The sequence below is a fragment of the Hyposmocoma kahamanoa genome, unplaced genomic scaffold (genome assembly GCF_003589595.1).
Source record: "Hyposmocoma kahamanoa isolate Upper Pololo Valley unplaced genomic scaffold, ASM358959v1 210, whole genome shotgun sequence".
Lineage (NCBI taxonomy): Eukaryota > Metazoa > Arthropoda > Insecta > Lepidoptera > Cosmopterigidae > Hyposmocoma > Hyposmocoma kahamanoa.
This window is the reverse complement of record NW_020653731.1, coordinates 741828-760918: the sequence shown is the minus strand read 5'-3', so window position 1 is coordinate 760918 and position 19091 is coordinate 741828. Positions and strand designations below refer to the sequence as shown.

Here is a 19091-nt window from a genome sequence, read left to right as displayed (position 1 = left end):
TTCCATAATAATAGAATAGAATTATTTATTTCATATTATCAATGTCACAATATTACAATTTATGTCAAGGGATAATATGATCGTCACTAATAAGTATACACAATAAAAATTATGTATTATCGAAATACGACAACGTCAAATAAAAATAATTGTTCTGTAGTCCATCTGTTTAGGTACTTAACTAAATGTAAACAATCTTGATACATCTTTTTATTGAAACACATGATTTACAAATCAATAGGTATAAAAATAGGCATGCAATTTCATATGAAGCTAAGTATTTGTATTTTGTATTTGAAGGTCAGGGAAAATCATTTTATAAATGTATATTTCATTAAATAGACATCTCAAGATTGTTTACATTTATTTAAGTACCTAAACAGATGGGCTATAGATTAAAATACAATAATATATACACAAGTTGCTATCTAAGGGTGGAATATTTTATTCAAAGTTAAAAAAGAGGACAATAAACGAAAAGAAATCGCTCACAGTACACAAAAAAAATTCAGACAAATTGAGAACCTTCTTCTTTTTTGAAGTCGATTAGTAAAAATAACGTAAAAAACAAATATACTAAGTGGGGTATCATCGCCAGTTGCGTCATGTATAAGTATAGTTTCGGGCATTGAAAATAGAACCATTTTTTCGGATATAAAGCGCGTATATTTGTTTTTTTAAACAAAACACTGTACTCACAAATATAGTCGATTTTAGATCCGAAATAGTAGTTTATAAGACTGTTACATAATGAAACGCATTGAAAAATGAGTGCGGGTTTCAAAAACATCACACGAGTGTTTTAATTATTAAATATGTACAGTTACATACACCGCTTTATCTATACACATATTATCAGCTCTCGATTGATAGATATGTTCAGGAACCGCATGTTACGACTGGCGAAATGGCGGCAAATAAAAACTTTTCTCACGCATGTCACACAACCGTAGTATTTATTTAATTCTACAAACTAGAGTCGGCCCCAACTTTCATATCGTTCGATATCAAGTAACGTGTGAAATTTGTTAAAATTGTTTGCATTGACATTTCATTTCTCATAAAACTTAATTTCGAGTGATATTAGAATTGAGGTCGAATCAAATTGTTTAGTTTTTCAGAGATGTTCAAAATTTTAATGTCATAACAAAATTCGATGTTATTGATAAGCAATAATAACATTTTTACAGATAAGAAATTTGTTCTAACAAAACAGTTTATTATAATAATATAAAGATAGAACACTCAGAAAAAAATCCTTTGGTCCGGCCGGATCAATCTAGTGGAGTAATTTCACAAAAAATAATTGAATATCAATTCAATAAAAATTTAAAAAACCGTTTATCTTTACGCAGGTCGTAATTTGCGGTTTTTGAACACATAATTTTATCTACACACATGATATGTGTGTAGATAAAATTATTTTATTTATATTGTGTAGCTATCGTAAGAGTAAAAGCTTGATATGTATGAGGCATTCTAATAAATAAATACATTTATTGCAATCTCGACACCTCCAATGAACACTACACCAACATTATTTTTTGGATATTTTCTGTTATTGTTGTAAACAGTCATATTTGTTTACTAATATTATGCTTCCCGATTGTTGATAAAATTAATTCGGAAAATTAATACACATTATATATATTTAGCAAAGTTGTAGATAGAGATTCGGTTCTTCAAGACTACCATAGTTATGTTGCGTCCATATTAAGATACGGTATAATATTCTGGGGCAATGCAACTAACGTGAACTCAGTTTTTAAGACACAAAAAGGATGACTCAGACTCAGAGCAATTTTTCGATTGAAGAGAACAGATAGCTGCAAACCATATTTTAAAGATCTTCGACTACTGACTGTTCCTTCACTTTATATCTACGAAACTGCCATGTATGTCCGAGTGCACTCACACTTATTCACACGAGGCCTGAAGCCAAGACGATATGATCAACTTCGTTTGAAAGCCTGTAAAACTACCTTCATGTAGAAAAGTCCTTTTGTAATGGCGCCAAAAATTTACAATAATTTACCGAAAGCACTAAGGTCCGAGTAAAACCTTATGCTATTTAAAAAACAATTAAACAATGTATTAGCTAATACAATGTACTATACAGCGTCCGAATTTTTAAATGATAAATCCATAAATTCATTATCTAATTATTATTACGATATTATTTAGACATCTAATTAAAATTGACCCTTGTAACTATCATCACGTTTAAATTCTGAACGACTTATTAAATCCATGTAATATTATTGAAAAACGAACACGTGGTTTAGTCTGTCGAAGTGCATGTCAGTGAATGTACCTATATAAACCTTCAATGTTTGTATACCTACTGTTTGGTCGGACACAGTGAAACTATGTGTAAGTCTAATGACATACGACATTTTGCTTTGGGGTAATGCCGCCGATATCAATAGAATCTTTGTCCTGAAGAAACGTGCGGTTAGGGCAATTTATAATCTGAGCCCCAGAGTATCTTTGAGAGATAAGTTTAAGGAAATTCATATTCTTACAATAGCGTCACAGTACATCTATGAAAATGTAATTTATGTTAAGAGGAATAGTAATCTCTTTATGAAAAATAGTGACAGACATAACATCAATGCGAGGAATAAAAATAAACCAGCTGTTCTTGATAGTCGTCTTCACAAAGTGACAAATTCATTTAAGGGGTAATGTATACGCTTCCATAACAAGATTCCGGTTAATATACAAAATTTGCCATTCACGAAGTTTAAAACTATAGTGAAACAAAAACTAAAGGTTATTAAACAACTTCTGTGTACTTGGATGACAAAAATCCGTGGTAGTAACCCGTTTTGCTCAAGGAGGTAATCTCGATCTCTGATGTTTGAAAGCAAAACAAAAAATATATTGTAAACGTTGAATGCGTACAAATGTTATTTACAAAGAGCAACCCCTAGAGTATCTTGCTCAGTGTTCTCAGGGGAATCTGCCTTTCGAATGAGCGGTAGAGTTTAACCAATGTGACGATTTCAAGGTAATATGCTTACCTACGAAATAAAGATTATTTTGATTTTGATTCTTGATTACTCATTTTGTACATGTCAGCTTCTACATAACCTGTGTTTTAACATATAAATTAACTAAATATTGTCATTATTATTATTATTCTTGTTACGCAAGGCGATCGTAAGGGAATCGCCGAATAAGCGGCGACCTGTAAACATAGTTATTGCACGAGGCGCATCATCGTCTCTTCGCGCTTGCTCGCTGCACGGGGTGCAGCATCAGCCCCGTACTCGAAGACAACGTGACCGCACTGACGTCAAAGGCAGAAACGGCGGCCCGGGGCATCGGATATCGCGGCATTCGTAATCCAACTTCGATTACTTATCGTTCATAATTTTTACATTGTAATTTTATTGTAATTTCTTTTAATAAATTAATTAAGTAAATTGATTTTTTTTATAACTTCGGCTCGCGCCATACGTAATTTTCTCGAAAAAAAATAAAGAAGCAAAATACAAAATAAAAATAGAACAGATTCAAAAATTAAGTTGGCGTAGCTTTCAAGGGAGGTATCTCGATCTGTAGACCTGGTATATATTTCGTAAAATAAAGCCATATGTGTACTTCAAAAGTGTTTTAATCACTTGGAAGTTATAAAATGCGATACGAAATGTATGAAACAAAATAAGCACATGTGAAATTCAATAGCTCTTCTATTTAATCTTATAAAAGTTATCGAGTAATTTCGTTACCTAAATATTTGAACCTCTCTCCAGAAAAATTGTAATTTTGTATATGTGGCCTTATTACATCAAAGGTGCGACTAAAATAAAGTGTGCAAAATTTAAAATGATCTTACCTCTTCCTCCAAAGCGATTGGGAATTGAGTGAGGGGCTTCACAGCAACGTCTTCCAGGGCGGATTTTCGTCTGCAACAATAGCGTTTTATTTTTAACACGATTCGCCTCCGAGGTGCTCTATGAACGGCTTTAAAGATTTCTCGAGCGTGCTATTTGTTGAGTTATTTCCTGAACCTAAATCCTCTTAGTATAGTTTCATGTTTATATATCTAAAGTTATTTCAATGGCAACTCTACATTGCAACAAGCTGTGATTGCGATGGAAGCAATGGTAGTGGTCAATTAATCGGCTAGACCAATGATTCTCAAAGTGGTCTATATCGATCCCCCATAGGTCCACTCCAACCTGAGACGGTGTGACCTCCTTACACCGTCATCTCACCTCTTTGTATCGCCTCTCTCCTCTTGTATCTTATCATTTTTTTTATTTTACTTGTATTAAAATTTTAAATTTGAATTGTTCCATCTTCCTTCACTTTCTCATTTTGTTTTCCTACCACGGTCACTCCCAGCTCGACCGCCACAAAATCAGAGCTGTTAATAAGCTAATCATGTGTAATAAGTTAAGTTAAGTTTATAAGTCTACACCCTTTATGTATCTATTTCTGTAATTCAGTTTCTCGGCCCATTTAGGGGTAAGTGCCTTAATAATAAAGTGTAGGGAGTGCTTTGTACTGTTATACCTGTTTTTTTACATTTACCTTTATATTGTTACAGCCTTTCTTTAAACTTTACTTCTTTAATAAATTTTGTGGACCGAAAGTTTCCCATTTCATTGCCGTGAACCTGTTCACGGCTAGTTAGGGTTACAACCCTTTCAAAGGGGTTCATGTCAGCGAAAAAAAAATAGGAGTGGACATAAATGGGTTTATAAGTGCGTCATGGGACATAAGTGGCCAAAATTTCGACTTACAATAAATGGAATAATCTACATTACACAGGTAAGTACCTCTATAAATATTATTATAAAACTGTCGTAATAGACATCTAAACTATATATGAAATATTTATTTTATATAGAGAAACTTTAGTTTCTCACTAGCACTGCGTCAACTGTCAAACACACATTTGAAATTGATGAATTTGTAAAAAAATCAATGTTAGAAAGCATGATATGGGATTCTTCAAAACGCGTGTCAATAGGGCTCATCTGATTTTGCAGATGTCCATGGGCGACGGTGACTACCTCCCGTCAAGTCGTTCAGCTCATTTGCCTTCTACTTCACATAAAAAAAGGTAGGGTGTACGGAAAATATAAAAAAGTAACACGTGGTCTACGAAACAAAAAAGTTTGGGAACCTCTGGTATATACCTTTACAGAAGAAGAATTATTACAGACCAATTAGTAATACCATACATCATAGAAGTATTACGAGAAAATAAATTTATTTTATATATTAATGACGAGTTTATTTTCTTATTAACTCACAAAAATGAATTCCATTCACAAATATCACAAAGCTTCAATGAAGTTGCCTAATACCATTTTTTAATTTGTAAGTTGCCAGGCAAGGTGGAATTTGGCTTTGTAAACAGAAAGAGTTAATTTTTACGAAATATTTCGCAAGATTTACGTGCCTACGCCGAATTTTTTAACTAGTAAGTTCAAAGGCGAGGTAAAATTTAGCAACTTCTTACAACAGTCTTTAGGAACACCAAGCAAAATTCTTTCTCTAAAATTCTCTTGCCCGTAAGAAATTACACAATACAATTTTTATTTGCTATCGTACGTTTGCATATTTCAAAGGATTTAGCAATATATATCATCAGAATATTTGAATCTCTATAAAGTGCCTTAAGATATGTACTTCCATTGTTTACATCGAGTATATAACAAGAAATAGAGACGAAATGTCATTTAATTTGTTTGAAAACTATTCTCCCATATCATTACTGTAACAACTGCGCTCCGATTGGCTAGTCCGAGTTCGAAACAATTGACGGGTGTCGTCAATGGGTGTCGTCAACTGTTTCACTTCAAATCGACGATAATGGACGAAACTTGCAAAATTACATATTTAATATTTAATTACCGATGAAATGCGATTCCGTTTGTTTTGTAATTAGATGTTTTGCTGTTTTTCCTACACTACCTAATAGAACAGCACGGCATTGTTAGAGATATAGTATCTTTATTACAATAAATACAGAATATTTTTTGGAATATACGGAGATGTACACACAGGTCAGTAGTAGGCCTGTCTATATTTCAGTGCAAACGAGAGTTGATATTTATAAGAGCTGTATCGCTAATGTGTTACCAGGAATATATGGCCCTTATTTCGTCTCTATTTTGGTTATCTACTCGACGATTGTTTACAACCTCAAATGGCTTTGGTTAATTCCGCATAACAGTGAAAGTGTTGAATCAACCATTTTGGAAAAAAATTATAGAAAAATTGATTAACACGATTTCTAAAATTTTTAAGTCCAAATTTTACGAGAAAATCGCAGTATTCAATATGTACTTTACATATAGCAAAGACTTTTTTTTAATGTCAACTGAACTAAATACACGTATAGTATACGATATACATTTTTCAAAAGGCTTTAATTACGTTTGTAAAAAAATAAATTCTTAAATAAAACCAGCGTCCCTGCCACTCGAACTAAGCAAAATAAACTGAGGTAATTTCGACTCTTAAATCTCGGTTACTATCAGAACTGCTGTCGCCAAAACTCATTTTTTTTTTGTTTTGTTGATCTTAGAAACTTCTCAAGCAGAGGCCGTGGGTTCGAATCCAGTATCGCACCTCTGAGGTTCTCGGAATTTATGTGCGTAATTTAATTTGAAAGTTACCATGAGCTTTTCAGTGAAGGAAAGCATCGTGATGAAACTTTTTTATCGTAACATCAAGTGGCGGGACGAACAAGTTGTGCGCCTGATGGTAAGCTACACGCCTGTCTATAACAGTTGCAGTGCCACTCAGAGTTTTAAATCGCAAAGATCTGAAGGGCACTGCCACTGCGCCCGTCGCCCAGAGACATAACTTGATAAGTCCCATGTGCTGTAATTTCACCAGCACCCTTACTTAGCCTTCAAAACCGGAACGCAGTAATGCTGATATTACTGCTTGGCGGCAGAAATAGGTAAGGTGGCAGTACTTCCCTGGACGAACTCTTTCACAAGAAGCTCTACGGCTACTAAAAGCTGCATGTAGAAGAAGGTTCACAACCCTCGGAAAACGTGTGAAGTCCTCAACCCGCACAGGGCCAGCATGGCGAACTATGCTCGCCTGAGAGGAGACCCGTGCCCAGCAGTGCGACGTATAAATGGGTTGACAGTGGATGGTGGTGCGATAGGAACCTGAGTCTCAGAATAAGATTGCGCATTGTACGCTGTTACGTCTTCTCAGTTCTACTATATGGCGTGGAAACTTGGAATCTCACACTGAACATAACAAGGAAGCTGGAGGCTTTAGGGATGTGGATTTACCATCTACGTAGTAAAAAAGTGGAGCTTCTAAACTCCATTAAGTGCAGGAAGATGATGATGAAAATGTCGTAACTTGGCCAAGTCATGAGGAACAATAAGTACAAATTACTCCAACTTATCACCTAAGGCGAAATCGCTGGAAAAGGAAGTGTTTGTAGAAGGCGGCACTCCTGGTTGAAAACCAGGCTCTTTAGAGCGGCAGCCGCTAAAGTCAGGAGAGGAAGCATAAGAAGGAGAAGGTGGTGTTTGATCTCGGTACCAAACACCACCATTTAGTAGCAGTAGAGCTCCTTGTGAAAGAGTTCGTCAGGGAAGTACTGCCACCTCACCTATTTCTGCCGCCAAGCAGTAACGTGAGCATTACCCGAGCATTGTTCGTCCCGCCACTTGATGTTATGAAAAAAAAAGTTTCATCACGATCCTTTCCTTCACTGAAAAGCTCATGGTAACTTTCAAATTAAATTTCGCACATAAATTCCGAGAAACTCAGAGGTGCGATACTGGATTCGAACCCGAGAAGTTTCTAAGATCGAACGACAAAAAAAATTTGAGTTTTGGCGACGGCAGTTCTGATAGTAATCGAGATTTAAAGATTGAACCCTTTATAAGATTTCTTGATGTGGTAATGAAGTGGAAAATTGATGTAAATATTTTCTCAAAGTTAATGGACCGAATGGGCGACCCAAGGACTATACCCAACGTTTTAAAGCAACAAGGTCCCCCTTTTAACATGTTGAGTACCCTGCCACTAATGTAAAATGTTTACTAGCAGTAGAGCTCTTTGTGAAGAACTCTTTCACAAGAAGCTTTACTAATATTAGTGGATACTTAGTTGAAAAAAAACCGACTTGATATTATTTTGACATTTTGTGCTGTGACACGTGGGTAGTTTTTGCCATAGAAGTTTAACACTTTTGTATAATATAATAAATATTATTTTAGCAGTAGTAGAGCGAAAGAGTTTACACTGCAAGTACTGCCACCCTGCCCATTTCTGCCGCCAAGCAGTAATGTGAGCATTACTGTGTTCCGGTTTTGAAGAGCGCTGCTCTAAATGGTAACAACTCTGTACATGACGAGTGTGGAAATCGTCGCGGAGGACGTCTGCACGTTTGAACTTATTCTACCAAATACGGATTTAAAAAGTGCCAGATAGTACAACAAAAACTAAAAAGTTTTTTTGGTAAACTTATTACGTTTTGTAAACGTCAGTTCTTGTTTACGTTGTTATGTATGTATTTTAAAAATGACTCCGTATACATTTCTTACCTCAACAAGATGATCTTGAAAACTGGCCCCACGAGCCCCTTAATTATCGCCGAAGCGTTCAGATGACATCTGCCGTGAAGCACTATTCCGTTCACCTGAAACAAATTGGCACTTACAGTCGTCGTGCAATTAATTGACTGAGCAACAATTTCTGTAAATGAATTAATGTTATAGACACTACATAACACACTAATAACGGGTAGTAGCTGGTTGGAGGATCGCGATGTTGACGTCACCGTTAGCTACAAATGTTGCTTTTCATCATCATCATGTAGCCTGACTTCATCCACTGCTGGGTATAAGCCCCTAAGTTTCTGTGCCACTCCCTACGGTCCCGTTTTAATTTCATCCAGGTTCGCCCCGCAATTCCTGTGATGTCGTCCGCACATCTCGCCGCTGGACGCCCGACGTTCCTGTATTTAGTCCTTGGACGCCACTCAGTCAACGGCTTACTCCATCTGTCATCTTGTCTCTGTATCAGGTGCCCTGCCCGGCTACACTTTAGTTCGTGATGTGGTTCCCTATTTCACCCGCCCACTTCTGAATCGAAAAAAGTAATCTGCCGTAGATGTAGTCTTTCTAGAGTGGCGACCACGTCAAGATGGACGGTGGACAAAAGGCAAGATGGACGGACGACCTGAGAAAGGTGACCGGCAAAGGCTGGATGCGAGCGGCACTGGACCGGGAGAGTTGACGTGCTCAGGGGGAGCCTTAAATTCTGATGCTGATGTAATTCTTTCACCTCGATGACACGCATTATAGTGTATGCCATTGATACGATAAGAAGAGAAGAAGTGTTACGTAATATGGTTCGTTACGGTGTTTGCAATGTAAGAAAAATATATGAGGTCTGGAACAAACGGTTATAAAGTAAACTTGTTTACAATGAGACTTTGGTATGTTATAGATGTAGCTATCAAAGCACCGAAAATATTCACGAAACGGTAAACATCCGCTTCCGCATTCCAATTTACAATAGCATTGTAAACTTCAAACCCACCGACTCTAATTCCGAATCAAAAATACAAAAGTAACCCTTCCAAATTTAACATCTACAACAATGTTGCCAACAGCGTAAACAGAGTTTGTTTGCAGAACATTACGTCTTCATAATGTAACCTCAAAGATTCCATCAGTCTTGCCAACGCGACGGGCTAACAAACAATTACTATATTTGTATGCATTAGCTGTTCAACTGGAGAACCGCCAATTCGGGTGCGAATTGAGATTGAGCGGAACGAGGAACGTGGCGGAAATTGTCATTAGATTTTTTGAGCTAGTCCTGCGCCTGGTAATAAGCGACAAACCTCCAACAACTCAGAGCTTAAATTAAAAAAAAAATTCAAAACATAAGTATATAAGGTATGTATGCACGCGACTTGTGGCTTATGTGCTCCCAAAGCTTGCTAAATTCTCCGTGCGTTCAATATAATAACGTGTTCAGGATGATGTTGAGACTACCCCCGTTACTGCAGTGCCTCCGGGATGTTTGCTTGGGCCCATACAAATCGCTGTCCTGCCGTCTTGGGGAAAAAAAGTAGAAGTTGTTGGTTAGAAGACTCCGGGGGAGTAACAACAGCATCCTGAAGGTTGTGGCAGAGGACCACAGAGCGCCTGTACTGATACCGTACGAGATGCCTCATAAGTACATGACATTTTAAATTTTAATTAATTAAATATTATGTTATATAATATTAGCTTATAAAATTTTTCTCTACTTTTAAGCGACTTAAAAAAAGGAGGAGGTTCTCAATTCGACTGTATGTTTTTTTGCATGTATGTTACGCGATAACTCCGCTATTTGTGAACCGATTTTCATGATTCTTTTTTGTTGGAAAGAAGGTACCTCCATAGTAGTCCCAATTAATTTTGAAGAAAATCATTCGCCTCTAAGGGTGGCTGTTCACGCATGAAGATTCATTTTTATAAATAGCGCCTAAATTTTATTATAAGGAGCAATTATTTTAATGGGTGATTTGCTATTCTCCAATTCAAGGCGTTTTTCTCTCTCAATATACTTTGAATAGTGAAAACCGATTTTTATTATCACCTGTGTCAAGTTCCGTATAATGGCGAACTAGGGGATAAATCCGAATTTGCGCACTTTCGGCCCGATTTCAATAGAACTTGGCAAATAGATGTGATTCCACGTACTTTTGAGGTCGGACCAATGGATCCTGTTCACTGAAAATAAATACTTTGAATTTGAATTTAATTGCAAACATTTGAGTGGCATTGCACCCGTTATTCCGAGGCACAAATTTACAAGTAAAATTATCATTTGCTCCAAAGAGAGAGATAAGACCCAACGTGTTCTTGGCCTACAAACGTCTTTGAAGAGTTACCTAAACATCTCCGACATCCACGGTATATGCACTCAAAGTTAGTCGTCCGTATTTGCTAAATGCGCTTAAAAGACTTAGCAGTGCCAGTGTAGCTCTAGGAATCGAACTTGAGTTTATATGGAAGGAAAGTAGTAAGAATATCAATGACGCGTTCATAATAATAATAACGCACACTCATCGAGTATATAACCAGAAATAGAGACGAAATGTCATTTAATTTGTTTGAAAACTATTCTGCCATATCATTACTGTGACAACTGCTCTCCGATTGGCTAGCCCGAGTTCGAAACAATTGACGGGTGTCGTCGATGGGTGTCGTCAACTGTTTCACTTCAAATCGACCAGTTAACTTGAGCTTTGCTATAATGGACGAAAATTGCAAAATTACATATTTAATATTTAATTACCTATGAAATGTGATTCCGTTTGTTTTGTAATTAGATGTTTTGCTGTTTTTCCCACACCACCGAATAGAACAGCACGGCATTGTTAGAGATATTATCTTTATTACAATAAATACAGAATACTGTTTGGAATATACGGAGACGTACACACAGGTCAGTAGTTGGCCTGTCTATATTTCAGTGCAAACGAGAGTTGATATTTATAAGAGCTGTATCGCTAATGTGTTACCAGGAATATATGGCCCTTATTTCGTCTCTATTTCTGGTTATATACTCAATGCGCACACTTATAGCCCTGCTCTAGCGAAACCTTGTATCGTGGGTGCCATGGACACTCACATAGACAACCACAAATTACATTCACACAACTCACGAGAGAAATAAATATAGGCCATTCAACATTCAAACCTTTCCCCCGCCTGGGAATCGAACGCGGGACCTCTGTGTGGCAGTCCAGCATGGCAACCGTTTGGCCACGGAAGCAGTTACACCCACTGACTTATTATATTTATTAATACGAGTACTACATCTCGCTCTAGTATGTGATTAATAATAATAATAATAACGCACACACTCAACATATTAGATTAGAGGATAACTATATAGGCTTTGTTCTATTTTATATCATTTCAATGTAATCTAGTAATAATAAGCAGTTGCTGTCCCAAATAACACAAATAAGTAAAAAAATTACCAACACGAAATTTGCCAAAGAAGCTAAATCAGTACAAATCCAGAATCAACTAAAAACCCATTCCAAAACACAATTTACCCAAGTGACGGGAGAACAAGTCGTACGCCTGGTGGAAAGCGACACGCCTGTCCATAACAGATGCAGTACCACTCAGACTTTTAAATCGCAAGGGTCTAAAGGGCACTGTTACTACGCCTATCACCCTGAGACATAAGTTGACACGTCCCATGTGCCTGTAATTTCTCCAAACTAAATACATGGAAACGCTGTTGCCTAAGGTTCAATATGCATTGTCGCGACATACTACATACATACATATTGTATGGAATGAAATTGTACGTAGTTTAAGGACAAACCATTAGTTTACCACGGCTTTTCAATCATTAGGCTGCCACGGTTATTTTTTTCAACATACAATTTATTTTTATGTAACATATTATCAATGTTACATGTCACATAAATGATTATGAGGTATTCCAATCTAGTCCATTATATATTATACTGTCAATGACTTCGAAATATTTATATTCTAAGTGTGAGTTGAACAAAGAAACATGCCCATTTTAGACTAGACAATTTTAAAGTCGCGACCGGTTAAAATTTTTTTATGCATCTAAATATACGTTATAAATAATATAAGTTTCATTCATAAAAGCATTCTAAATATTTGTTTTTGAATGTAACATGACTTACATGACATTTTATTCGAAGCCTCGTTTACATTTGCCAAGATTTCTTAAACGTTGAGATAATTATGAACGAAAGTTACAACAATTGTGACACCGATAAGCAATGAATTTATATACGCAAGTCTTGCTTAACTTGAACTTGGCTCTCAACTTCAACTTTGTCAGAAAGCACGTAAAGTATAAACGAGACTTCATCTACTATCACATCAAATGTCAAAATCTATATTGTGCTTCGTTTAAAAATAAATGCTACAACGAATTTTTTGAAATATTTTTTAAACAATCACATCGTTATTGGACAATTTTTATCTCATTTGTCTGTCGTAGTAAATCTAAGTTTTACTGTTAATATGTACTCAATACATACATTTATCTTAGAATAATATTTAATTCTGTACTGCAAAGTAACGTATCAAAGTTTACATAATATTATTACATAACCTCAAAAGAAAATGTTGCATTAATCAAACTTTCCGTAGTCAAAAAAATATAAATCCAGTATAAAGAAACTATATGAAAATACAAATGAAATCCTGTACCTGCGATTGATGACTGTCAACTTTTTTCACCCGGTACAGGACTGTATGGAACTTGGACTTGTTCTTTATATAGGACGACCTAACAAACAAGGCTATTGTCACTATTCGCTATCGCTCAACTAACGTAAAATCGCTCTTATATGATGCACTATACAATACAACCAATCCTATTCTAAATCGGTTACGACCGATTAAATCGCTTCTCTTACTGCTAGTTACAATAATAATTTATACGAGTATATAGTTTAATAATCAATTGTAACAATATTGGAACTTACTGTGTAGGTTTTTTCGCAAGCACGCGCTATCCTTATTTCCATTACTGCGTTTCGATTTTGAAGGGTAAGGGTGCTGGTGAAATTACAGGCACATGAGACTTGTCAACTTACCAATCTTCAGATCTTTGCGATTTAAAGCTCTGAGTGGCACTGCAACTGTTATGGACAGGCGTGTAGTTTACCATCAGGCGCACAACTTGTTCATCCCGTCACTTGATATTATAAAAAAAAGTTACATTAAGTCCTCAATTGACTTTTTTTAAATAATAGTGTTGTAGACAATTAATCGCCGAATTTTACCGGGACAATTCAATTTCACTTAAAAAAAATGAGATTTTGATTTTGGTAGAAATATTGATATTGGTAACATGATTTAAGATTAATTAATTATACACAAAAGTGGTACTTGCTCATCTGATGATTTTGGCTCATCTTCCGATAAGAGTGAATAAAAATTTAAAATATGAAGTCTTTGTTATAATTATTAATACAAAGATCGAACACTCCGAAAAAACCCTTATTAAAAATTCCTTCGATCCGGTCGGATTCGAACCGACGTCTTCTTGCATACCGTGCCAGACGCTGTACCAACTAAGCCACGGAACGAACCAACGGATCTCACGAATTTTTCTATGTGCTTGCGTCGTGTCTTTGTACTTGGTCTTTCAACGACTTTTTAGTCGTAGCGCCATCTATGAGAAATCTATTGAAGATTTATGGTTATTGGTTCGTTCCGATCGTGTTTTGCTTCAGAATTTTGCTATTTAACTACAGGCTATCCTCATAAACTCTGTAAAACTCATTGTGATCCCTTTACATACTTCCTTATTATTAATATTAAACTCTATATTTCTCAATAAATGTTAACTGTTCTATATAGAACTGAAAACCAATGACCCGAAAAATATAATAAACGACCATAGACTCATAAAATTTCGAATCGATGTCTCAGGAGAATCGTTTAATATGGTTACCGATATGTTTAGTTCACGTCCCTACTTACGTTACGATATGACTGACACGTCAAAACATGCCTCTTATTTGTGACAACTATAACGTCACAATTGAACTGACATTTACTCGACTGTGTAAATCAATTATAATTGATTAGAGTGGTTGTGTAAATCAGATCTTTGCGATTTAAAGCTGTGAGTGCAATGCAACTGCTACGGAATGGCGTATCGCTGAACATCTGTCTCTTGGTGTCATAACAAAGAAATACTATTGGTTCTATTGTGCTACAAATGCAGTTCGAAATTCAAACTGACCAATCCTATGGCTTAATTTCGAAAATAAGACTGTCAATTAGCTATATCTTAAATGTAATCTTAAAATTACATTACAATATTAAGAAGAATTTAAATTTTGTGATTGCTTTTGCTGTTTGCCAGTTTAACTTGAAAAAAATCAACTTTTCATCATTAACATCGAGTGGATGGAATCATTTGCATTTGATAAAAAGCATGCAATTAACAGTCACATGTTACACTGTCCAAATTCATAAATTTTACCTACCATGTAGATTACTCAACAGTCATCACTCTTTCGATGTGCGTAAAGTTCATTTTTCCATGTCACTCATATTTAAATTAATGAAGTGATAATAGGAAACCGTTTTTGCCGAAGAATTATCAAATCAAGCAAGTCATCAAGTATATTACAGAAGGATTTTTTAAGCATACTGAACTTTGACTTAACAGCCATTGGTCATATAAATGTAATTTATTTTTTATAATACCTATATACAGGACGAACAAGTCGTGCGCCTGGTGGTAAGCGACACGCCTGTCCAAAACAGTTGCAGTGTCATTCAGAGCTTTAAATCACAGATCTGACAGCTGAAGCTGACATGTCCCATGTGCCTATAATTTCACCGGCACCCTTACCCTTCAAAACCGGAACGCATTAATGCGCACGTTACTCTCTTAATGATGCAGGCTGAGGTCTATGGACCTCATCTTTAATGGTGGCACTTCACATGGCTATGTGTTAGTGCATTTGATATAATATTTGGCAAACAATCACCATGTATAAATAGCATGTGCGACAAAGTATTTTTTAATACAGTTGCTCAAAACGTGGTATTTTTCGCACTACAAATCGTGCGGAAAGTTGGATTTCTCGCACTAGTGCTTTTTACTTTTCCAGTTTTTTTAAAATTTACTGTTGTTTTAAGTCTTAAACATAGAACTAAAGAGATTGTATATTTATTTCATATTTATGTGCTTTGTGACGTAAGTCATTCGTCATTAAAACTTATATTTATTTACAAATACTATATAATGAACGTATCGAGTGGAGGTCCACAGTCTCTGCCTACCCCTGAATTTGTGACAGGCGAGATTTTTATGTATATATTTGTTCTATGTATTACAGATAAATTGTATCTCACTACCGTGCACGGGTTCCTAAAGAAGTTTAAACAAAAGTACCAGGACTTCATAATAAGAAAAGTGGTTACAGACCGATATTACAGAAAATAAACAAAAACAGCACGTTAGAACTAGATTTCCATAGACTTTTAAATAATGGTTGCAGTGGTTGTATTTCATTATTTTAATTTACTAGCAGAAAATTAGTTTTTTTTAAATACTGTTTTATTTTAGTTTCAATGTAGTTTTTTCGCAAATGTATTAAAAAACGTCGTTTGATACACGTGCGGATTTGTCATTTTCACTTGTCTCGCGTCTTGACCCTCGCCTCTGGCTCGGGCCAAGAAGCCTCGAGACTCGTGAATAATGACTAACTTTCCGCACTTATATCAAAAATAAGTATGCCTTCTTTGCGTATTCGCCAAATACTGCAATTGGTAGAGCTCTTTGCGAGAGAGTTCGTCCAGGGAACTACTGCCACCTTACCTATTTCTGCCGTCAAGCGGTAAAGTGAGCATTATTATCTTCCGGTTTTGAAGGGTAATTCCACTAGTAGAATTACAGAGTTTCTTGATTGTGGCAAAACTTTCTATTTATTTTAAATTTCTTATTAAGGGTGTTAATTTTTGATTACATTAAGAACAGGTTAAAGCCAGTGTGTGAACATGAAGGAAATGTGATGTGAAATTAGCCTGCAAAATTTGTATATACAGTCCATTGACTTACAAGTAAATGGACGACCGACGGGTCTAATACAAAAACCACGAAAAAAATGTCCCAAGTCAACCTATTTAAAAGTAGTGACATGTAAAGGAATATGAAAAAGCTAAAACGTTGAATTTAAATTGCAATGTCATCGCAGTACTGTAGTAGTACGAACAAACGAAGACTAAAGCGTGAATGACGCTTTGTATACGATTTTAACGCCCTATAAGTTCGGACACTTTTTAGCGCGGACCCGACGTCCATATAATTGTAAGTCAATGATACAGTCCATTTTTTTCATTTCAGTAACTATGTGATACGAGCTTGAGAAAGTAAGGCGACGACGCTATGGAATAAATGATTATTTGACCTTTGACAGGCACATGGGACTTGTAATTTTATGTTTCAAGGTGACGGGCGCCGTGGCAGTGCCCCTAAGATATTTGCGGTTCAAAGCTCTTATCGGCACTGCAACAATTATAGACAGGAGTGTCGCTTAAAACCATGCACACGGCTTATTTGTCTCGACATTTTGTATCGTAAGAAAAATGTTGCATGTCAACTCCCATATAAACTGTATTTTCACAATCAAATGAGTTAAGAATTATGATACTAAAAGTAAGAAACTTTCGTAATAAGAAGAAAAAAAAACTTAAAGATTCTTTAAAAGTTTTACCGTTCCACTTTTTTTCGTATATTCTTTATTTTCGTCCAAACTCAAAACTCAAGATCAAAGCATAACTTCTGGGTATCATAAAGATATCAAAACAACGTTTGATCTATTATTTTTATGAAAATAAAACGGTATTTATACAAGGTCAATTTTTTATACATCAAAAAACGTTAGGTGACAATCCTTCAAAAGCGCGACGTATGGAGTTTGGTTCTGTTATGTATTAATCCAATTTCATTTTATAGACACGAAATAGATTCTAATGTCGAGAATCGTGATTTGTCGATTTCCCGCTATATTACGCATCTCCAAAATTACACGGGCGCAAAAACTCATAAATTACCATACCTACAAAAGTACCTACTAAAAATGTACAATCATCGGAAAAAATATATTATATCAATGACATCAATCTGAAACGAGATGCAGATAGAAGTTACATCGAGTATATAACCAGAAATAGAGACGAAATGTCGTTTAATTTGTTTGACAACTATTCTACCACGGTTGGTCAGCCCGAATTCACGGCTGTCGTCAATTGTTTCACTTCAAATCGACCAGTTAACTTGAGCTTTGCTATAATGCACGAAAATTACATATTTAATATTTAATTATCGATGAAACTTGATTCCGTTTGGTTTATAATTAGATGTTTTGCTGTTTTTCCCCACACCATCGAATGGAACAGCACGCCATTGTTAGAGATATTTATCTTTATTACAATAAATACAGAATATTTTTGGAATATACGAAGACATACACACATCAGCTATTGGCGCTGTCTTTAAATATTTCAGTGCAAACGAGAGTTGATATTTATAAGTAATGTATCACTGGTGAGTTACCAGAAATTCATGGCCCTTATTTCGACTCTATTTCTGGTTATATACTCGATGAGAAGTTATTTATAATTTACATTCTTTAATTTTAGATTAGTCTCGCTACAGACAATTTTGAAAAAGTAGAATTATTCGATTCCATTTAAGTAGTATCCGTAACAATAACAACACTAGGAGAATGACGGAGGGAGCATTCATTCGACTTATTCGGATAGATGAGCTTGGGTACACCGAAAGCCTTTTCTTTTGGAAAATAGGACCTTCTATCTGAATATAGATAATGTGAATTACCAGTATTATTAAAAACTGAGGGTTATGCTGATAGGATGGGCAGATAAATAAAGATATTTGTTCCTTCAGTGTTTCTGAAAGCCGTCCACCCAATCGAGCAAAATAGATGACGCGACGAACCTCACATACAGACGGGAACAATAACATCATGTGACAAAAGGAGAGGGAAAGGAAACTTTAGGGAATGAATGTTAGTACCCGAATCCCGTTTACATAAATAACAAATATTCCTGACAATCACACCGATCATCTAGTCTCAAACTACGAAAATTTAACTTGAAACAGAGAAACAAAAGTTTAGGGGCCACTGCGAAGTTCGAAAACATCTCCTGGCGTATCTGACATCTTACTCAGTTTGTACTGACTTGTATATTCTTCACTAATTGATATATTTTGATGGGGATTACACAAACTCCATATTGTATTAATTGCGGGGTCATGAAGAAAGGGGTCAAGTCATGGGGAAAGCGTTTAGACCGGGAGACTTCGAAGGGAGTTGGGCAGTGCGGCTAGCATACGACAGACTGGTTGGTGTAACATTGTATTGACCGATCCTTAGTCGCACGAAACCAAGATACTGTATAAACAGCCATTACCAGCCATTATAAGAGCAACAGCCATTACCATCTTTCCCGTTAAAGCTACTTAAATTTAAGTTAAAAAAGTAAAACAAAAGAAAAATAGTTTATTTAGTAACCTTATAACAAAATATA

The 19091-nt window shown here is 35.7% G+C and overlaps 1 protein-coding gene across 1 annotated transcript in view; it reads right to left on the bottom strand.

The window, feature by feature from the left end:
* The window catches only part of LOC113227397 (inactivation-no-after-potential D protein-like), a 138943-nt gene that overhangs the window by 36038 nt on the left and 83814 nt on the right, over positions 1-19091 (bottom strand). Inside the window, exons 4-5 of the mRNA XM_026460290.1 lie at positions 8550-8644; positions 3845-3914 (exon numbers count right to left, since the gene is read on the bottom strand). Of these exons, the coding sequence (XP_026316075.1) occupies positions 3845-3914; positions 8550-8644 (165 nt within the window). The remainder of the gene's footprint in view (positions 1-3844; positions 3915-8549; positions 8645-19091) is intronic.